The sequence below is a fragment of the Corapipo altera genome, unplaced genomic scaffold (assembly GCF_003945725.1).
Source record: "Corapipo altera isolate COAL_440 unplaced genomic scaffold, ASM394572v1 1, whole genome shotgun sequence".
Classification (NCBI taxonomy): domain Eukaryota; kingdom Metazoa; phylum Chordata; class Aves; order Passeriformes; family Pipridae; genus Corapipo; species Corapipo altera.
The window spans coordinates 24,286,395-24,307,713 of NW_020884873.1; the positions used below are offsets into that span (position 1 = coordinate 24,286,395).

Below are 21,319 nucleotides of genomic sequence, written 5' to 3' on the forward strand. Positions count from 1 at the left end.
TCTGTAAGCGTTACACACTTAGCTTGATTGATCTCTAGAAAATACTTATATTAGTGTTGTCCATTATTATTATCAGTTATTTTCCTTAAGATGCAGGGACGTAGAAGACTGGGAGAACCTTCTCTAGAGAGTTTTCACTAGAGTATGGGAAATAATACATCCTCTTGTACCTTGCATGGACACACAGTTCCATGGATTCTTGCTATCACCAGGCTGCTGCAATAAAATACCAAAGTAATGTTCCTTTCAGAAGTTTAAAAAGATCATAATATTAACAGGAATAAGGGAGTTTTTTTCTAAGAACATAAAAGATGTAGAGAGACTGCAACTTTAATCATCATTACAAAGCAGGAGGACTTTAGTTTGAAATTCATGGTGAATTTTAAGAATCTTAAAATTTCTGTTCTGCTGCTCAGACCTCAATGCCAAAGAAATGGCAAGCAGGAATAGAATAAAAGTTTCTTGTTTCTCTTTGTCCCAGTCTAACCAGAGGACTTTCCACAAGGTGGACATGTGGTAGTTTATTTAGATACAATGACATGAGCAAGTTCTACCCTTGTGCTTCAGCTCCAAGTTGTATATGTACTGTGGCTTTCAGTCCTGTCTGTGTAACACACTGATGCTCCTGGTTTGGTCTGCCAGTGTGATTAGTCACGTTAACCCATGTTCCTTGACATCAAAAAGAAATAGCTGGCGATGCAGATTCGTTTGTTTTTTTGGTCAGGACTTTCATACAGCATTCATACATGAATATGCTGAATTAATAGACCTATATAAAGACAATTGATACTGAATGTTGTTTTAGATTGTGATGGTTTTGATTTGGATGTCACTAATACAAATAGAATTCCAAGACATGTTTTGTATGCTAGACCAATAGGAAGATAAGTTAAACAATGACTTAGTATAGATATATATATATATTTACATATATGTGTGTGTGTGTGTGTGTTGTCATATGTTTCCCATTTTGAATACATGGAGGATACTAATGTTAATCAATGTTTTGTGTGGCTGTTAAAAACAAACAAAAAAATGCCAAACAGACCACAAGTACTAATAATGTAGCAGAAAACATAATTAAATATGGAATGTATGCAGAAGAGTTACATCTGGATGGATATATTACTAAAGTAATGCACTGTGACCAGTGAAATTTAGTATTTATCTTCAAGTGGCAAACCCTTTATTTAGTGTTTTCCATTTTCCTTATATATATATATATATACACAGAGAGAGAGTTTGTGAACTTTTCATATTATAGGGGACAGAGCTGTAATTTATTACACACATAGAAAAAATTTAGATATATATATATAATACATATAAAAATAATATATAACCTTTTATGTATAGCCTTATAGTCTAAGGAGATATTTCTTTGTGTATATATCCTTTTTTTACTGCCCTATGAGACGTTATGCTCTATTTTTTAAAAGTCATAAATTACATTATTATTTTCTACTTTTCTACATTAAATAGAGAGATGTGGCAGTCCACAGTGAACCTTTTCTGCAGAACCTCTTCTGTGCAAGAGGTACTGCACCTTGCTGAATGAAGGAGCAAGCATCGCTCTTGTATATTTTGAGTTATATGTCTGCTTGTACCTCAGCTTTTCTGGTCACATAAGTATCAGTAAAGAGAATGGAACATGTAAGTGGAGTTTTCTCTTGTTTCAAGAAAGAGTAAAAAGGTGTGACAGCAATTGGATCTGGAACATGAAGTTTTGAATTGTTATTGGACACTAGACCAGGTTGTTCTCCTTCAGCTGTGTTCGCCAACTGCTGCTCTGCAGCTCAGTGGCAAAGGAATTCTAAAAGAATCACGAGACAGGGCTTCCTCAAGTTGTTGGCCTTGTAACACTTTGCTGCTGAGAGAGGCAGGATTTTGTACTAGATTTCCCCCTCACCACCTTCTTTTGGGTTGACAGGAATGAAAGCTGACTGCAAAACAACCAGTTGTATCACATCACTAACAATATGAAGATGTTCTCACATAAAAAACTAAGGGAAAAAGGGATTTTCTCCCAGCATAATTTGCAGAAATGAAGAACAAAGACTAACATTTTAGCTGACTACTTCTGTTATTTATCTATCTATCCATATTTATTTTAACAAAAGTCAACAGGATTGTAGATGCAATCACTGTGATATTAAGAGCATCTGTTGATGCATAAATGGGAAGGTTTTATCCTTTCACTTGACTAGAACATAATCTGTATAAACTAGGTTTTGTCTGTATTTGTGGACATTTGTCATTAAAATTTAAACAATAATAGAAGAAATTCACCATGGGAGGTGTTGTCAGTTCCAAAATAAGAGCTTGTTCAATGAGAATGGTGTAGATGCAAATTCCTCTTTGTCCCTGAGGATCAGATTCAGTGATCAAGACCTCTTCTACTAGTGTGTTCCTGTGAAATTTAAGAATACCAAATGTTCTTGAAATTGTAACTCTGAGTCAGCCACCATCCCTGTCTTTCCTCCTGCCCTGACCACCCAAATTCCATCAGAGCGGTGTTGCCATTTATCCCATGCTGACAGTTAGTCACCTCCAGTGGTTTGTTAATATTTGTCACTTGAGGTAAGAAGAAATTGGCTAAAATACAAATATCAGGTGTCAGAGAGAATATAAATCTTTAGATCCTGGTAGCTTGAGCAATGAAACTCTCTCTCAGCTAATCACAGAGAGGTTTTTAGTTTTTTATTTTTTTATATATAATTCTGATTTTAATGGACTGGCAGAAATACAGATCATATTCCTAAATCAGTAAGATGTTTATTTTGGTTTCCTCAAAGTTCCAACTGTCACAGCGCAACAGGGGGAGAAAATTATGAACCATTTCAAAATTGGCAACCTTAATGCTTTAACTGTAATTTTTATCGTTGTTGAATTCCTTATTTAATACAGCCAGGCAGAACCTATCTACCAGTCTTATGTGCCAACACATTTAGCATTTTAATTGGTGCTGAATTATGTGTGTATTTTGACTGAAGTTTGTAATAGAATGCTAATTAAAATAAATTATTTTTCAAGAGTGTAACAGGCATATCAGACCACTCTGAAGGTAACATTTCTTGGCTATTTGTATGCAATTCTCAAATTTCTCAGTTTCTACAGTTCCCTAGTTTGATTCCTGTCACAGTAAATTGTAAAACTCAACTGACTTAAGTACAAAGTTATGCTGATGCTATTAAAGCAATTTTTAAAAATCCCAGCTCTGAACAAAGATCAGCAGCACTGAGTATTGTTTTCACCTGGACAGATTGGACAGCTTGTCCAAACCTTCAGCATATTACTAATGCTGAGCACTGAAATAGCTTATTGTAGCCTTTTACTACTTTATCCAAGTATTATATGAAGCCTGATAAAAGTAAATAAATTTGACTTTTCAGTGAAAATTTTGAAGCTTCATTTTATCCTTATGGGAGTTTTTTGTGACACTATTATTACAGTATTTGATGTCCTCTTGAAACCTTCATCATCCCTTATAGGTGTAACTCTTTATTAGCAAAAACCTTGGTCAAATGCTGAGTGTTTCCTGTATTACATAGAGTACTCTATTACAGACTATTATGTAGTAAAATATTTTATTCATGGCTGTAGTCACGGGATTTCAGTTCCAAGCTATGAAATATTGGGCTTTCTTTTTTTCTTTCCCTAATAGTAGCATCTGTTTCTTTGGCAAAGTCTTCAAACAGTTGTGCTGGTGTTGGATTTAACTTTGGACTCCAATACGCTGGATTGCTAACTTAAATTCTAATACTTTTTATTCTTTGGTATTTTCTTGTAAATAATTTGAATTGGAGGAGATTGTTTGCTCCATAGAAGCAAAAGGAATAAAAAACCAATGGTATTGTTAGCAGGATAGCCACCTGGTCAAGTAGTATACTTGCCTGTTGTTAGCCTGGCTCTGAAGGGAAGTCAAAGCTGCCAGATCACAGCTCACAGCATCCCCTAACAGGAGGCAATCTAGGTTTGTCTATGCAATAAACTTTTGTTATGTTGTTATGAAGTCCAAAAAAAAGAAAATTCATACTATAACACTGACTTTGTTATCCTGACAGAAACCATTGGTACAGGCGCAGCTGTGCTGGCAGAAGGGACTTTCTGTTAGCTTTGCCTATAACTTTGAAAGTAAATTGTGTGTAGGTACGTATATGAGTATACAGTTATGGATGGTTTGGGGAACAGCTCCTGTGTGCTCCTTCTACAGCAGAGGGCTCTGCTGATGTAGGACCTGTCAGTGCATCGAGGGAGGCTCTGGAGCACAGGCAGCTCTGGGCTGGGCCTACCCAGCATCAGCCTCCCACCTTTGTGAAGCACCAGACCCCTGGTCTGTGCAGACTGGAGTGCAGGGACTGCAGCCCTTCTCAGCTTTCTGCACAGCTTGGGAGAATATTACTCACATTGTTCAGTTCTTCTTGTCCTGGCAAGTGTCTTGTCTCTTCAGGATTTTGTCCTCAGTAACTTTTTGTTCATCTTTATTGAGAGGTGGGGTTTAAGACAGAAGTATGTTCCTTTAACTCTTATAATTTACATACAGCATAAGTTTTTCAAGGTTAGTTTTGTCCCAACAGATTAACTATGAGACACTTATCTAGGAGAAATCAATATTATAAAGTATGTGATTTTGTTCTATTTTTTTCTTAGGAGTAAACATACCTTCAAGAATGAGAATTTCCTCCGGGTTTGTTGAACTTCATTGTAATATCATTTGGAGTATGGATATACTAGGTGACTTTGCCAGGCATTTGAATGAGATAGATGAAGAGCTGTCCCTTATATATAATTGAAGACTCTGTACAATAAATTGTGTTGTTACCAGGTATTGTTTCTTTGCAAAGTTCAGTTAGATTTATTTAGCTAGTGATTGGTCTAAAGACTTTAAGTCAGTTTCTTAAGTGGGGGAAGAGGACAGAAAAGAGTTATGAGCAAGCAATCCAGAAGAATGGCTGTCATTTCTCTGAGTAGATATGTTCCTGGTGAGGATGCTGTACCCTCCTTCACACTCTCAAGTTAACCCTACCTCCTTCCTCCCATGTAGTCGATGCCCTCTGTGAACCTCCACAATCTGCTACTTGAAGTATAGGGAGTTTACCAACATACTGGAAAAGTCCTAAGGTGGTGGGGTTTCTTTGTTGTTGTTGTTGTTGGTTTTTTTGTTTGTTTTTACTTCTGTTTTTATTTATTAACATTTGTAATATAAAATATAGCAAAATATTCTATTTATAGTAGTAGAAAGGAGGCCTTGCCTTAATGGAGTTTTTAATTTTCTATCATTACTTCATTTCTAGTAAGTGTTTCATTATGTTTCCAGCTTCTATTACAAGTATTCCTCCTGCCCTCCCTTAGCTTTTCCCTGTCCTAGAATGGGTAAGAAGTTCAAGAAGAGTGTGTAATATAATTTTTTATTAGGACTCTATATGGGTAAAAAGAAGCCATCACTTGAAACTTTCACATTGATTTCAGCTATAAGATGTTCCCTTGGGTATGGACATATGCAGTCCAAAGTAATTTGCCTAAATTAAAACTGGCTACTTTATTTTGTAATTGTAAGTAGTGGAAATGCTTCTATAGTTTCATGTTATTTGTCCTTTGCTTTGCAAAGCTTCTTGCTGAGGCTGAAGATATACTGAAAGTAATTTATTACCTTACTTTGCTTTTTTTCCATAGGCTGTATTGCTATTTTTTAGTGCCTCTGGTGCAAGAAATTTTATAATTTACAAAGGTGTTTGAATATGGTCTTACTGAACTGTTAATTTAGAATTGACTTCCTGGCAGGGGATTCTTACCTTTGGCAATTGAACCTCCAATGATATCTGTCTAGTTTGTGTTGTATGTTCATGACATGCTTTGGTTTGGGTCTTTTGTTTGTTTGTTTGGGTTTTGTTTTGTTTTGAATTATCAATTATTAATTTTTTGGTAGTATTGCTTGTTTTGTGGGGGGAAATCTTTAGTTTTTTCTAAAAGCTTAAACTGAGGCAAGGAAGTATTATTGGTAGAAATTAACATCAATGAGCAAACTAAAAAGAGAAAATTACCTAGTTTTAAGTAAAGCTTATTACTGATGATCTGAGAGTTTAGAAAAAAATTTCAGAAATATTATTTATTTCTAACTGGATGCACTCAAATATTTGTGCACTTCTGTGAGTTTTTATTAGGGAAATAGATATATTTTCCATATTACTTGGAGCAAACAAGGGTTATTTTTGGTTCTTTTTCTGTGTTTTCTTGAAATGAATGGAATATGGAGAAAATATTTTTGTTCTGTACTAAATTCTTTATATGTGGATTTGCAAAATGATAAGTGCATTGAATGTACTCTCTTTTACAGTGTTTTCTCAGACTGTGAGCAGCACTCTGGGAAAAAACTGACGTAAGAAAACCATGTAGCCAGTTTCTCATTATACGTATGAAAGAACTGTTGTAAAGTATGATATAATTTCTTTGCATAAAACTTCAGGATATCGTGAGATATGCCTGTGGACAGAAGAGTTTATTATTTCATGCCATCACAGCAATGCTAAATCCTGATAGAAATAAATAAATAAATCTGATTAATCAGACCATAACTGTAAGTGTATCAGGATTTCAGTCAGTTTTGTACAGATAATAATATAAAAACCCCCACCAAAGTTAGCAACTAGTTTTCATTGTACTGTACTGGCCTTGTGGCCTCTATAAATTCAGTTAGCGTCAGGCTGAATTTGTTGTTTTCAAGCCTTGAAGTGCTATTCCCTTTTAGGTGAAAATGCCTGTTTTGCTAAAGACTACAATCTGATAGTCTGGCTTGGTTTGTTGGCTGTGAGTTTGTATCCTGATACCACTCCTGGTGATCAGGTTCTAAACTGAAGGGTGTGCTACCTTCAGTGGTGCCTCATGGTATTTCCGAGTCAGATTGGATGTGATGCACTTACAGTAAGTGCTTTAAATTTTTGGGTTTAACTTAGGCATTCTTTTAAGAGCTGGAGAAGACTCAGGTGCATAAGATGACACGAAAGACTTTTAATTAGGTGCAAAATTCCATATTACAAGTTCTGAAAGAGGACTGCTCAAGCTAGGAATGCTTAGTAGAACTTTGTTTTAGATGCACCAAGTAGTTTATCTGTATTTTACTGCTTGAATGCAAAACTTCAATTAAAGTTTACAAATAAATGATACCAGAACTACCTCATCAGATAGCAGGAGCAGAAAACCACAGTTGGCACCTGGCAGGTTGTTGCTGTGCTGATTAATATGCATGCAAGAGGAGAAGAAATGAAGAGTGCTGTCATTAGCTGAAACTACAGGGAGGTTTTCTTCAGCAGGGAACTGATGAAACAAATAGTGGTTTAATGTATTTACTGTTAACCTAATAGGCCAGAGACTCTGTTTTATGTGAGCCACTCATTGACTGAAAAAAATAATTTCAGAGCCATAGACGTGATCTGTGAATAATTATGGCCTACAAAAACAACAATAAAACAAACAAACAAGCAAAAACAGAGAAAAAACCAAATCCCGAACAGTTAAATTTAGCATATCCACAGTGAACCATTTTTGCTCGAGGGGAGGTTCACAAGAGGAGGAAAAAAGCAGTGATAATGATAGTACTATTACTTCTGAGAAACTTCCCATGATTTCTAATAACCAAAAGACACAGGAAATCAAGGTCTGATAAGGTGGGAGACTACTCTGTTATGCCTTTGCTCTTTGGTCTATTTGAGCTTCATGCCCTACTGATGACTAATTGTTTTTAGTTGTTTTAATCACAGTATCAGAAATGTTTCAGTATTGGTAGACAAATGTACCATGTGTTCACAATTTAAAAGATTATTTTTAAAAAGTAGACCACGCCAGTTTTTGTGATTCATTTGGAAGCTTACCAATGTCACTTTTTCATATAAGCCCATCTTAATTATGAGATCATTTAGATATGCTTTTGGAAGCTGTTGTCTGTATTTTCCAAATTTGTAGCTCTTACAAGATTGAAGACTGTTGATATCCAATTGAGTGACAGAGGCTTTTATTTTATTTTTTTTTTCACTTGCGGGAATTTTTTATCTCTATAAATAAAACTGCTCAGGCATCTTTATGTAAATGGATGCAATTTACTCAGATTCTATTCTTAACCGTCATGAAGCAAAGGGAGACTGGGATGCAGTGTTTATTTCTATCTGCTCTGTGAATGTTTCATGGGAAAACATTTGGGAACAGGCAGAGGTGATAAGGTTATGTGTAAGGATTTTTCACAAATTGATCAAGTACCACCCACAGAGTTTTGGCTATTTTGCTTGACAGAAAACAAATATGAGCAATTATGACTTGCTGTTTGTGACATCATTTATAAGCTAAATTTAATTTTCTGCTGAACATCCGCTGGTAATGTCATGGTAATGACTTCCTATTGATTTATTAAATCTGTTCCTTCTCCTTATTTGTAACTTGCATGAAGTTGCCCAAATGTGATTTCATGTTATTACTAACGGGCTGTGAGTGGAAAGACTGTGCACATTTTAATTTTCTTCTTAGCTTTGCTCAGAAGTAACAATTTAAAATTGATTGCCTTATAAAAATTTATTCTCTCAAAATAAGCTATAGTTCTGATGTCTCTCAGAATAGTTTATTTTTTTTGAATTATGAGACTTTTTACTACATTGCTGGCACCATATAGAATTGTTGTTTATGAATTGTATTCAAAGTATTTAAAGTAAAGGGGGGTATTTGAAAGAAAGGCAATATCTAGTTCTTAAAACACTTCATGTGAATAGGCTGTGGATAGAAAAAACTTTCTATAAAAAGAACTTTTTAAAAATGAAATATTATGCTGAATGAAAGTGTTGGATGTGAACTGATTGGTATCCAAATGTAAAGGAACTCTGTTTGGACACAAGTTAGATAAGTTGAAAATTTGAAGTGGTCTCATTTCATTTCCCTCTTACAAATTTTGAAAGTTTAGAATTCAGTTCATTATTTGCTTGTCTGTGTTTGATACTTTGAGTTTTGACAAACATCAAGGTCTTTGTCTTACTTCTGTAAGTATTTTCATGTTGCATACTGCTCATAAGTCTTTGAGAATGTAACAGAAGAATCTCAAGACGACTTTTACAAGAAGACTTTTCTACTACTCTGACTTGCAATGTTAGTGGCAGTTTACCAAGATACAAAGCATTCTTTTACAGCCTATTTGTCCAATACATTGAATTTTGGATCAATTTTACTGTAAGAAAAAAGTGTTTGGTGAGATTTTTACTAGCTTAGCATTTCCTCTGTTTACTGAATTGACAGCTTTCCTCCTTGAGCTGGAAGAATCTGTTTAGGTTGGGTTTAAGAGCAAAATTTGTAATCACTTTGTGGGAGCTTAAGCTGAAATCTCTATTTTCATTATGAGTGCAGCAATGTTGTTTGAAAAGAAACTGAGACAGACCAGCCTCAGAGTAGAAGTGTTTTTAGAACTTGGCAGTCTAATAACCTCAAATTGTTTTCCTCTCCTGCTCCATTCATTTAAATTAATTTTAAATCATAATACTTCAAATATCAACAATTTTTAAATTTAAGTGCCATTGAATGTTAAAGCTGTTTTTATTAATTTTGAGTACTTGAAGATTGATAGATTATCCTTTGTACACTGAATTTGCAAAGCACAATGCCTTTAAGCAAAGTCAGAGAGTATCAGTTGAAGTTTACTTCAAGTTACATCTGTTTTGACTGTGATAATTAGTTACTTGTATCATTCAAAGGCAAGAAAATGAATGTACTTCCCAAAACATTCCTGTAAGTAGCTTTGTTAACGTTAGACAAATGATACTAGGTTTATTTACAATGAGTTTATTTACACTGGTGTCTGGGAAGACTTGTTTTCCAACCTGGATCTTACCCACACAACACAGGGGCTAAAGCAAAATAAAATTAAATCAGAAATTCATTCTCTGCCTACCTTGTCCAAAAATCAAGCCAGTTGTATTCTATTTCATTTTGTGCTAACAAGTGACTCCACAGTATACAACTCTTTGGAGTAATTTGAAGTTGACATAACAAAATTTTTCATATTGAGAAGAAAATTAAATTCATGGTATTGGAGAGAAAGATGTAATTAAACCATCTAGTTAGGAGTGGGAAGCTTCTGGTTTCATATCCTTTCTCCTATGGAGTTTTTATTTATTTTATCCCCTTATGTATATAAAATATAAAGCCCTCTCACAAGAGCAGGACTTACTTGCTCCTGACTGAGCATTCTAACCATTGAAGTAAAGCTTTCTGTTGACCAGTGACAAAACTTGAACAGCATGGCTGGAGAGAGTACCCTTTTTTCCACAGTTTCATGCTTTTAAAAGGCAACAACCTGGCTGACAAGGCATTGCTCTATGAGTCATGAGTTTAAGTAGACTTGGACTAACAAGGCCAGTTCTCTGTAGTCCAGTGCAAATGTTATAACCATTCCAGCATTTTGTGGAACAACCTTGGATGATTAATGTTTGAAATCTGTAGTTTGATGTCTAGCACGCTTTTTTATTTTTTAATGCAACCCAGTGTCAATGCACATCACTGATGTATTTCAGTATTAGTTGCATCAACCATTTATTATTTGACATACCTAGTTCATTTGCCTAAATCAGTTATTAAGCACAGAAAGGAGAGCTGAAAGGAAACTGGAGGTATCTTCTTGTTATTTTATCTGTTTATTTCTTCATATTGAAATCAATGGAAGTGATACCAGAAAATACCGTGGTGCTATCAAACCTTGAGAAGGGTTCCATGTGGTTTTGTAGCGTTGTAAGTTAAGGTCTGAAGTATTTGTAGATGTATCTCTAGTCCTGTCCCTATCAACCCTATGCTCTGCACTTCATGGGTTCTTGCTTGGGGGCTTGAGATGTGTCCTTGCAGAACTTAACTCTGCAGTGGAACTTTTAACCCAGAGAGGGTGATAAGACTCTCTTCTTTACCTCTTACCACAGTCTCTGTTTTCAGCCGTTCCCCACCCTAGACCCATGGTCTTCTACTAACTCTTGTTTGTGGCATTTGTGGTTTGCTCTGGTGCTCTGCAAGTAGAACAAAAAGCCATTCCAGGTAGATGGTGGGTACAACTTGTCTCTTGCTTTGCTTTTTCTCATTGACATTGGTATGATCAGGTTCTTATTAGAGAGATGTCTCTGCCCAAATTAAGGTGCAAACAAGACCATATACCAGAGTCAATAGTACAGATTTTATTTAGTACAGTAAATGTGAGGTAAAGAGAGATGGAAAGAGATGAAAACAGAGATTTGAGGGAGAGAAAGAGAGTGACAGAGAGACAGATTAAGTAGAAAAAATATCACCACTCCATGGATTCTGATCATCCTGTTGATCCTCTTCCTGTGATCTCCCTGGTGGTGAGAGTCCCAGTCTTGTCAAAGTGATGGTTGCAGTCTGGATCTGTTGAGGGAAGCCCAAAGTGATGAGGGAAGAAGCATTTAAAAGGTTTATTTTGTAAATGTGGATATTTGTAATATAATTAGAAATAAATATTAACTACCTCAATTTACTTCAGTGTAAAAATAAACTAAAATTATCTGAAGGTAGAAGAAGTTTTCGAAGAAGTCTCAGAAAGTCATTAATAAATCAAGTAAAGTTGTTGTGAGGGAGCTTCTAATGAATTAGTGATGATTTAATCTTTTATGACTCAAAAATACCATTAAGAACTTCAAGGCACAGACAAAACCAAAGTGATTGGAAAGTTCATGCTCTGTCACCCTGGAGCAATGTTTATACATCAAAGTTATTTCTCTCAACTTTACATTGTGTGGGTCTTTTCTGTTGTTTCCTTCTCCCATTTTCTGAAGGAATCAGTTTCTCAACAAGTAATGTCACTGAATAAACAACTAAAAACTACCTTTTATGCTGAAGTAAGAGGTTAATTCAAACTAAACAAAGGTTTCATACTGTGAAGTTGGAAGGAACCCTTGTGATCTTCTAATCACATACGAATTTTTCATCCATATGACTGCTCTGAGTGAATTCCTTTGTCAACCTATCTTTTTGAAGAAGACACCCCTCAGCAATTATATTAATTTGAGCTTTAATTCAAACACGAGTGGTACAGCATGTAGTTCCTCAATCATATGTACCTGAAATATGTACCTAAAGACTGCTGAAATTACCCTTATTGCCTCATCCATCACAGCTGGAATTCTCTCTTAGGTCAGAGCAAATTGAAGTGTTATGAATTGGACCTTGTACAAAAAGCAAATCTGAAGGCCCTTGTGTGTGTGCATATATGTGTAAATAGATGTTTGTTTTTTTTAAATTAAAAGCCAGACTTTTCTACCTATCTTATTGGATGATTCTACTTAAATGAGGATAAAACCAGCTGAATCTTCAAATGGTGTTTCTGTGTTAAAGGGTGATGGCAAAACTGAAGCGCTGCACCGGCCCCCTGCTTCAGTCTTGGCAAGAAGTTCAAAAAGGAAATCAGAGAATGAGAGCAGATCAGCTGTGCATAATGAGGAGAAGCAAACAGGCATCTCCCCCTCCCTGGACAGTGCTTTGGAGCACATTGTGGGACAGCTGGATGTGTTAACTCTAGTAAGTATGCAATAACAGATAACACTTGCAGTGGAAAATGACAATGCTGTCAATGGGCAAAAAACCCCAGGAACTGTGTTAATAAATCAGAACAGTAAAGACTGTGAGGTTATTTTGAACAGTTATATAGTCAACTGACTGTTTGGGTGTTTTCCTTTCAGCAAATATTGATCGCATGTATTGTGTTTGCTAAAGTGAAAGCTTCCTGATACATAATCATAAAGATTGTTGCACTTTTAACTCTGAAGGGACAGAATCACTATTTTTCAGTAGTGAAATCTAGCATAGATTTGTCAGAAGCCAGTTATTTAGCAGACATTGTCAGATTCCAACCTGAACAATCATGTACTAGCAGGGGATGAACAAAATAAATTACCAATGTACCATTAAATCCCTTTTCAAACGTAGTGCTCAAGGTGTTGGCTTAGGTAGGAATCTAAGCAGTGGAATAATTCCTAGTGTCAGTGAAACTGCACAAATACTAGTCTCAGTGACTCTGAGTCACTTGTTTGCAAATGCTCAATACTTTTTAGTAATGACAGATTTAGTCAGCCCATGTTTTAAGATATTACTCTGTAGTCTGTAATATATTAACATTAAACCAACTAAAAAGAGAGCAGCTAAGAGGTTTTTTTTGTTTTGTGTTCTTTTGCAATACATATGTTAATTGAAAAAATAGGTTTTTGGAAGTATGGAGTCATCAGTTGAAAATTATTTGTGTGCTAAATTGGATTAAAAAGAAACTGTCAGCCTGCGTCCAAAAAACTACCTTTTCTGATGAAAATATCTCTTAGAGAATGCCTTTTAATAGTATATTTTTTTCTCACTTCCTTTTTTTTTTGGAGATACCTTAAAAGTTTCTTTTAGGTTTTTGGAAAAAATCATTTGAGGTCATCAGTGATGACTGTTTTTCTACTGAAATATGGATGCAACTTTTACATAGTATTTCAGAGTAATTTATATTATGCATGTATGTATTTCTCTCTCTCAGAGAAATTTGTGAAAATTGTGAAAATATTTTGTGAAACAATTAGAAACCTTTAGACAATCTCCGTGGATACCAAGCCATAATTTTTAAATACAGTTATAAATAGTGGAATAGCTAAGGAGAAGCCATTTTATGATATTTTTTTTTCCCTACTGAGTTAAAATTACTTTTCTTATGGTATTATGTTGTACACTTTTATAATACTGTGTGAGTAATAGAAAACCAGTTGAAATTACTGTCCTCTTCATGCAGACAGTTTCAGTCTTGGAACACCGTCTGACTTCAGCTGAAGATAAATTGAAAGAATGCTTAGAAGATCAGCAAGTATTACTTCAGGGAAGACAGGACAAATAAAAGCTGAAAATTAACTATATTGGTGAATATGTTTCTGCATTGGATTTTACTATAAGCAAAAACATCAAATCAATGTAATAAAAACTGAAGAAATTAAAAAAAGAAAATTTTAAACAGTTGTGGCAAGCAGATATTCTGCATATATATTTAATGAAGTGTAGCACAATCAAAATGTAACATTTTCTAAAATCATTTACATTGACTGTTACAGGACTCTTATTTCAACCTAACAAGATCTTTGAATGTAACTAAGCCACTAACTACATATTTTTAGATGAATAGCAGTTGTTATGGAAGTCCACTATGCAGGTTTTTAAACTTGGGCAAGGGTTGTGAAAATAATATTCTTTGTGCTAAGGCAACATTACTCAAACACCTAAATTAAATAAGACCTAACTCAAAAAATACCAGAGGTTTTCTTTGTCCCGTTACATACTCAAGTATTTTCCCAAAAAATAGCGAGTTATTCTATATCTTCTAAACATTTTAGTAATGATTGCAAGAAGAGGTACTATGAAAACTTTTAGTCACAAATATGAAAATTCAGTCACTTAAACTTTGAAGCATCTGTGCGAATTCAGCTGCAAAACTGATGCATTCTGCTTATCTCATTCCCATCAAAAGTAATTTTTCCTATTTAGAAAAGTCAAAATCAACTTCATACTTCTGAAGAATATATTTGAATCATACACAAAATCTTAAAAAATCTAGGTCATAGCTACAATAGATTCTTGCCCTACAAGCAAGTCCACATATGCTCAAGCTTTGCATGCTATGGTTGTCCCCCATCAGGTAATGCATTATGAACGCAGATATAAGTCAGGAAAGACTTCTCAGTGTATGTTGATTTGGGTTTTATTTTTAATAAAAATGCAAATCTTAGATGATTTTAGGTTTATTTTTTAATGGAAAACATCTAATTTCCTTATGTCTATGTATTATTTTTTAAATGGCAATTGCAGAACACCTGTTGTAAATCCGTAGTCAAACCTAGGTAGCCATCCAATTTCTGCACCTTCACATATATGTTGAAAAATGAGACAGTTTAAATGGGGGGGATATTTTAATCCAATATATAGATAAAGCTCATTTCCCAGGCTGAACCTCATTAACATCAATGGAGTTCAGCTTAGGTACAGAAGCTCCCTGTGAAAATACTATTGCAGTTCACGCCACAGAAATGTGCAGTCAATTTTTCTTGTATAACTTTTTTTTCTTAGTAACCACCTTCAGATAGCCGGACATCACCTCACTTTCTTGGTAAACTCTGAATTTTACCAACAGGTGCTACATATTTTCAGCTCAGTCATAAGTACTACTGTTTATGGCAAACAAGCAGTTTCTTATAAAAATTTGGGGTACAATTATCTTTATGCAGCATTCTAGCCACAGATTTTTTGTGAAAGAATGATCTTATATATTTCAACCTGACCTTTGATTATGCAATTGTTTATAATACTATATAACACACAGTTATGTAAATGCTGTCTTTTAGATCAAATGTACTTTGCATTTTGCATTTGCAAATGCTCTTGTAGTCTTTTCCTGTTCTTGTCTCCATTAGAAGACACAAAACCATGTAGCTATTAAATTTTTTTGCTTGTTTCTTTTTCTTTCTTAGTGGACTATATATATGTTTTAAATCTGTAGAGGGGTTTTTTTTAAGGTTTTTCTGGATTATTTATCAACCAGATTTGGATATTTGTTTTACTTCTGTATTTTTTAATAAAATCTCTGCTGAAATTTTCTTTTCTGCCTTAGCTCCTATCACTGTTCTTTCTTCCTTTTCAGTACCTGTTCTCTGGAGCATTCACTACTTAATCCAGTTTATTTCTCTGCTGTTTGTGAATCTGGTGAACTAACATAACAGTTCGAAATTAAGACATATTCTTGTCGTTCAGTCGGACAGTCTGTTGATATTGGAACTCAACATGCATGACACTTGTGATTTGTGTATAACTAGTCGTGGTTGGTTGAGAACAGGACAGATATATTTTCCTCAAGCTATGATGGCTCTCCTAAAACACAGCCACAAACAGCAAACATGACGTTTCTTTTAAAGAAACACTGATGTGGGCTAGTTATCTTGTTCTCTTGATCCATATAATTTCAAATAAAGTTACAGAATAGAAAAGCTTCCTTTAAAAACACCTGAAGAGGCTGGTTGAACTCTCAGAAACACTTATTTTGGGGTTTGTACTCTGTCAAATAACTGGTGACTTGACTAATTTGAATTATAAAACTAGAAGAAAATTACTGCTATTTAGCCTTGGTTGTTCTTTTGCCCCATGGGGAAAAATAATTTCATGGGTCTATAAATTATGAAAATTATATATGCATATTGTATAGATACAATACACTGTATTGTATCTATGTCTGCAGTGAAGTACTGAGAACCCATGTGTATTCTAAACAAGCTGAACCCTGTACCTGATGTAGTACAGCTTTCCTGAAACTTAAATTATGCCTCTGATAGTAAATGTAAATAGGCCAGACTGTTGGAGAAAGACTGCTTCCAGCATTTAGGCCAACTACTGCAGAAATGGCTCAATTACTTATTAAAAAGAATAACCACCCGTGTGTGAATGATCCCCAAGGTTTGTGTGGTGAGAGAGAGAAGGTGGCAGCAGGAATAACCTCTCCTGCTGTCGTTGCTGGGAGACTGTCTCTGGAGGAACCCAACTTCAAATTCCTTTAGTGTCAAAGCACTATGCAGTAACTCAGCAACTCTTTACAATGCACTTCTGCAGACATTTTGAACCAAAAATGCTCTTCCAAATTGAAAGAAATTATGCCAGTTGTTACGGTGTCTTAAATTTTATTTGTAATTCCCATCAAAATTTAGTGGAGTTTAATGGAATTTTTTCTTGGCTAGTGCATAAATTATGATGTTGAGGCAATAAAGGTATTTTTCTCAGTTTTTCGTTTTGGATGGCAGTAGGTATTTCCTTTGTGAGCACATTTAGAGGTTCCTAAGTATAACTGTGGGGGTGAACACCAAATGGCAAAATGTTGCAATGCTATACCTTAAAGCATTTCACTTTTTCTTTTGATCTGAATATAGTTTCTCAAATACCAAGAGAAAATCAGACAGAGACATCAGTTATGCCAATAACCCATTGTGCTTTATGGACCAACCTGACAACTCAAACTGTATTCTGGGTTTTCTTTATTATTATTTTTTTGGAGGTTGTTTAATTTCTTAATTGACTTTTCTTTTTTTTTTTAAACACACCACTACATTCTCCACAACTCTTCACTATTCAGTATTCACTTTTTACTATTGTTGACATATTTTTTATAAACTTAGGGTTTTGGAAAACCAGTTCCTGGACGTGAATGTATCTGAACAACTCCCTTGTCTTTGGGGGATTGTTGTTTCTTGCTTTTACAGGTGTAACATAATATTTCATTGTTTAATTATCACCTTTATGGTGAGAAACTTAGCCTGTAGTTTTGAATTTTGATTAAATTAATTTCAGGGAGGAAAAATTGTGGTAGAATAGGTTCTCACTGCCATTTTTGGATGTCCTGAGCAGATCTGTGTAGCATGAGGAATTTGAAACATACCACTTCCCATCTTTATTTATATTTATTTAAATAAATAAATATGCGGTCATATTTTTAGGGTAAACAATGTTCTTTTTTCTTTCTAGAAGTCTTATTAGTGTTGCTGAATTATTTTCATTGCCATTTCATAGCATATAATCACTCTTGATTTTTCTATTGAATACACAGCTGGGATGTGACTGTTTCCTGGGACATAGCTTTATGTAACCTGTTTACCTTGTAAGACTTGTAGGAATCAGAAATTCTATACTGATTGCCCCAAACAATTAATGAATATGTATGTTTGCATTGGATCCAGGAACAGAGTGTTTTTGTCAGAGTACCCCCTCAGGGACTTTTGCACGCTTCGGGTGGATAATACAATTGAAGCTGTTTCTTTGTGAGAAAATAGGTTAATGACTTGCCAAAAGGCAGATGTTAATTGGAAAAAGTGCATACAAGTCCTTTCCTTTACAATGTATGTGGGTTGCATTTGTTATGACTTGCATCCAAGAACAGGTGCAATTTCAATTGACTCAGCTAGCAGAATGTGCTGAGTACACTCCTCACCAATTTCACCAAAAATTTTAAATCTTTTAAAGAGTTTCAAACTAATCAGCGAGTGACAAGCTGCACTTATTATCTGTTACAGAGCATATTTATAACTTAATATTGTACCTATAGTTAAACATCTTAATAATATGATAGTAAGGTCTTTTATTGTTTATTGGTGTTGTCAAATTTTACTGATGAGCACCGAGGAACCTTATGTTAGACAAAATGTGTTATCCATTCCAAATTATTTCCTTTTATGACAGTCAGCAGTGCTAGACAAGGTACCACTAGTGTATTTGTAAACACAACTTAAAGCAGAAAAACTGTCTTTTCACTAACACATTTTCTGCCATGAAGTTACACAATCCGGCTAAGGTCTTTGCTTTGCCTCGCTTCATTTTCTCTCTGTTCAGAAACGAAAATTAATGAGACAGGTGGAAAAAACCCATGTGGGTATGTCAGGGTCAGAAGAGCTGCTGTTTGATAGTTTAATAGTTTTATTCAAGAATCCCTGGGAATTTCTAGGCTACTCATACAAGTCCACTGCAATAGGAACTTTGATGTGGATCCATGTGCCTAGCCTAACCTCATCCTTCAAAAGTCACTCACCTGAGGAGGGCTGAATGTAAAATTCCTCTCTTTAGGATGCAGCAATGATCTACTCCAGTGCAGGAATCCTCTGTTCAAGAGTCCCCTGGGAGCATTGGCATTAGTGGGAGTACCAAGACTGCTGGTGACTGGGGTCATATGATTTTCCCATGCCTGTAGCAAAGACCTGAGCATCAGAGCGCTCAGTGCACTTGCAGAAGCAGGAGTGGACTGAGGAGAAATACTGAGAGTCTCAATGCCATCTAAATATAGAATTCTGCAGCTTCAAGTAGTAGGTTTGTAAGTCCCTTTATGGCCTGTGGCCTTACAGACACGGCTAAAACAGAGGGACAGCTTTTATTCAGGGCTGCTGAAGAGGAAGCAGTTGCCAGAAGAGACGACAACCCTTGGTTATCTTTTTCATCCTTTTGTGCTTTTTACTGTAATGAAATAGTATCTCTGTCTTGAGTTTTTTTCCTCCTCCTAATTCACAGAGGAAATCCCTGCTCCTTTGAGAGAGATAAACACTTAGGACCCAGAGAAAGTAGCAAGAGCTGGGAGTCTCTGTGCTAAAGGGTGTCACTGAACCCTCTTCTGGCCACAGTGGTGGAAGCCAAAGGCTTACATTGTTTATTCCAACACCTGTATCAAGTGTTGATTCTCTCAGAAGACTCAGAAAAAGATTCATAACATTCGTAAGCAAAGCATATTTATTTAAGTCTGCTGTTTATTGGGACTTCATGAACAAGTGTCAGAGAGACAGAAGTCTGGGAAGGTCAAAGCAGTAAAATCTTTTCTCTGATTTCTTCTAAGAAAGATTCAGGTGAGCCATATGCAAAGGGTCCTGCTGCTTTGTACTACCTGCATCTCGCACATCTCAAATAGAAAAATTTAAGATGCAATGGACTTGGATGCTAAAAAGAACATGAGTGCACTCATCAAACATTTTTTTAATCATCCTTTAATTAATATTTTTGCCCTATGATACATGCTGGGACCACAAGACCCAAAATGTTTGCTAAAGCCTAAAAAGAGTAATTTAAAAGAGAAAGATTAGATGATTAGTGATGGTTTCTATGTCCAAGTTCTGTACTGATTACTGGGGGTATTCTGTTAAACTTCAGTGATGTTACACGTAGAATTTGAGGTTGTGAGCAAGAGCAGGGCTTAGCCTTTAGTAAGACTTGAAAATTCACGTACTTCACAAAAACAGCTTTCACTTCTAAGAAAATTTTGTAAATGTAGTAAGATGTCATTAACTTTTCAGTTAAGCAGGGAGTCTAATCATGCAAAACATAGCAGATTATAATTGATTGTGTGTAACCATACTAAGTAGTTTTGGTCTGCTGCGATGTCTCTCTACAGCTTCATTGCTGAAACACTGTGAGCTTTTGTGCAGCTTCTGCAATCTATTCAGTATAGACCTAGCCTATAAATAGCTGCATTATTGAAAGACTGAGAGGTTCATTAGAGAAGTTGTGAAAGTCTCATTCAAGCCAGGCCGATACAGTACCACTCCAAGTTACCAAAGAGTTTCAGCATGTGAGTAACACTAGGCATGAAGCTGGGCTTTTGGCCATGCAGCACCATCGATACCCCCCCCAGTCATCCCCTCAATCGGCCCGGCTGCAGTCTGTCACAAAGTACACTGCACTTCTTACTGGCTCTGGGCACAGGAATGAAAGCATAGCATGTGGGAACTCGTGGTCACACCAGTCTTGTCCCATACCAGAGCCCGGACGTAGCCAGGGTGTATGCTGGGGGCCAGGGCCACAGGACATCCCACCTGATGTACCTACCTGCCAGTGCGGGCACAACCAGGGAGAGTAGTCATCTTAAAACCACACGAAGGCATAAGAACTTTGCTGACTCAATAGGAAGCCACTGGCTGAAATCAGTTGGACTTCTCACATGATTGAATTTACATGCTGGAAATGTCTTAATCTTATGCTCTGTGTTCACATAACTCGAGGGCAAAGAAAGAAAATTTGAATAGCAGCTGATGTCTGTTTTCTTTCAAAGGTACATGAAAAACAAATACAGCCATTATAAACTTCTGGTTAATTTAAATGGGTACTTTGCAATTTATTTCACAGCTATCTGAATCAGAGCCTCCCATGTCTGGCTCTGGTGCTCAGATAAATGAGGAGTATGCAGGACTAGGTCCCCAGTTTGTATGCAGACCTATCCTACAGCCTTTTGGGTACTCCTTTGGAAGAGATTCTAGAACCAAAGAGGTTTTCAGTATCATTCAAACCCATAAAAGAAGAAATATCCCTCATGTTGTCTTTTTATTTTATAAAGTAAAATGCTCTCAGCTATTCAAGTATTCCAAGTTGTGTATATGTTTTCTACATTTCTCTTTCTCTAAATGCTTAACTTAGTAATTTCAAAGTGAGAGAGTTATGCCCTTGTTATGTAAGCTGAGTACTCCAGAGAAATTATCCATATTTTTCTGTCTAATGGATTCAGTAGGAACAAGGAGGAATTCAAAACTAACAGCCTGTAATATCTGAAAAATGCTATCCAGAATGAAGAGATGATGGATATAATAAAATTGCTCTGTCTTCACCCAAAATCTCACCATTACTTTTATGTTCGTGTACATTGTAGGGTAACAAATCTGAGCCTTCAGCACTTGTGAAAAATCAGACTGAAATGCCTGAGGTCTCATTTTTAAGATTTGCTCCTTTAAGGAGTAACTTACAAAACTCTGTATAATGTAGCCCATTATTATTAGCAATG

The 21,319-nt window shown here is 35.7% G+C and overlaps 1 protein-coding gene across 2 annotated transcripts in view; it reads left to right on the top strand.

The window, feature by feature from the left end:
• The window catches only part of POC1B (POC1 centriolar protein B), a 50,809-nt gene extending 36,813 nt beyond the window's left edge, over window positions 1-13,996 (top strand). Inside the window, exons 10-11 of one of the 2 annotated variants that reach the window (XM_027659311.1) lie at window positions 12,358-12,540; window positions 13,781-13,996. In XM_027659311.1, the coding sequence (XP_027515112.1) occupies window positions 12,358-12,540; window positions 13,781-13,882 (285 nt within the window). In that variant the 3' untranslated portion in view covers window positions 13,883-13,996. Of the gene's footprint in view, window positions 1-12,357; window positions 12,541-13,780 lie in introns of those variants that run through there. The other variant, XM_027659319.1, reaches the window with a different exon arrangement.
• Window positions 13,997-21,319: the final 7,323 nt, after the last annotated feature.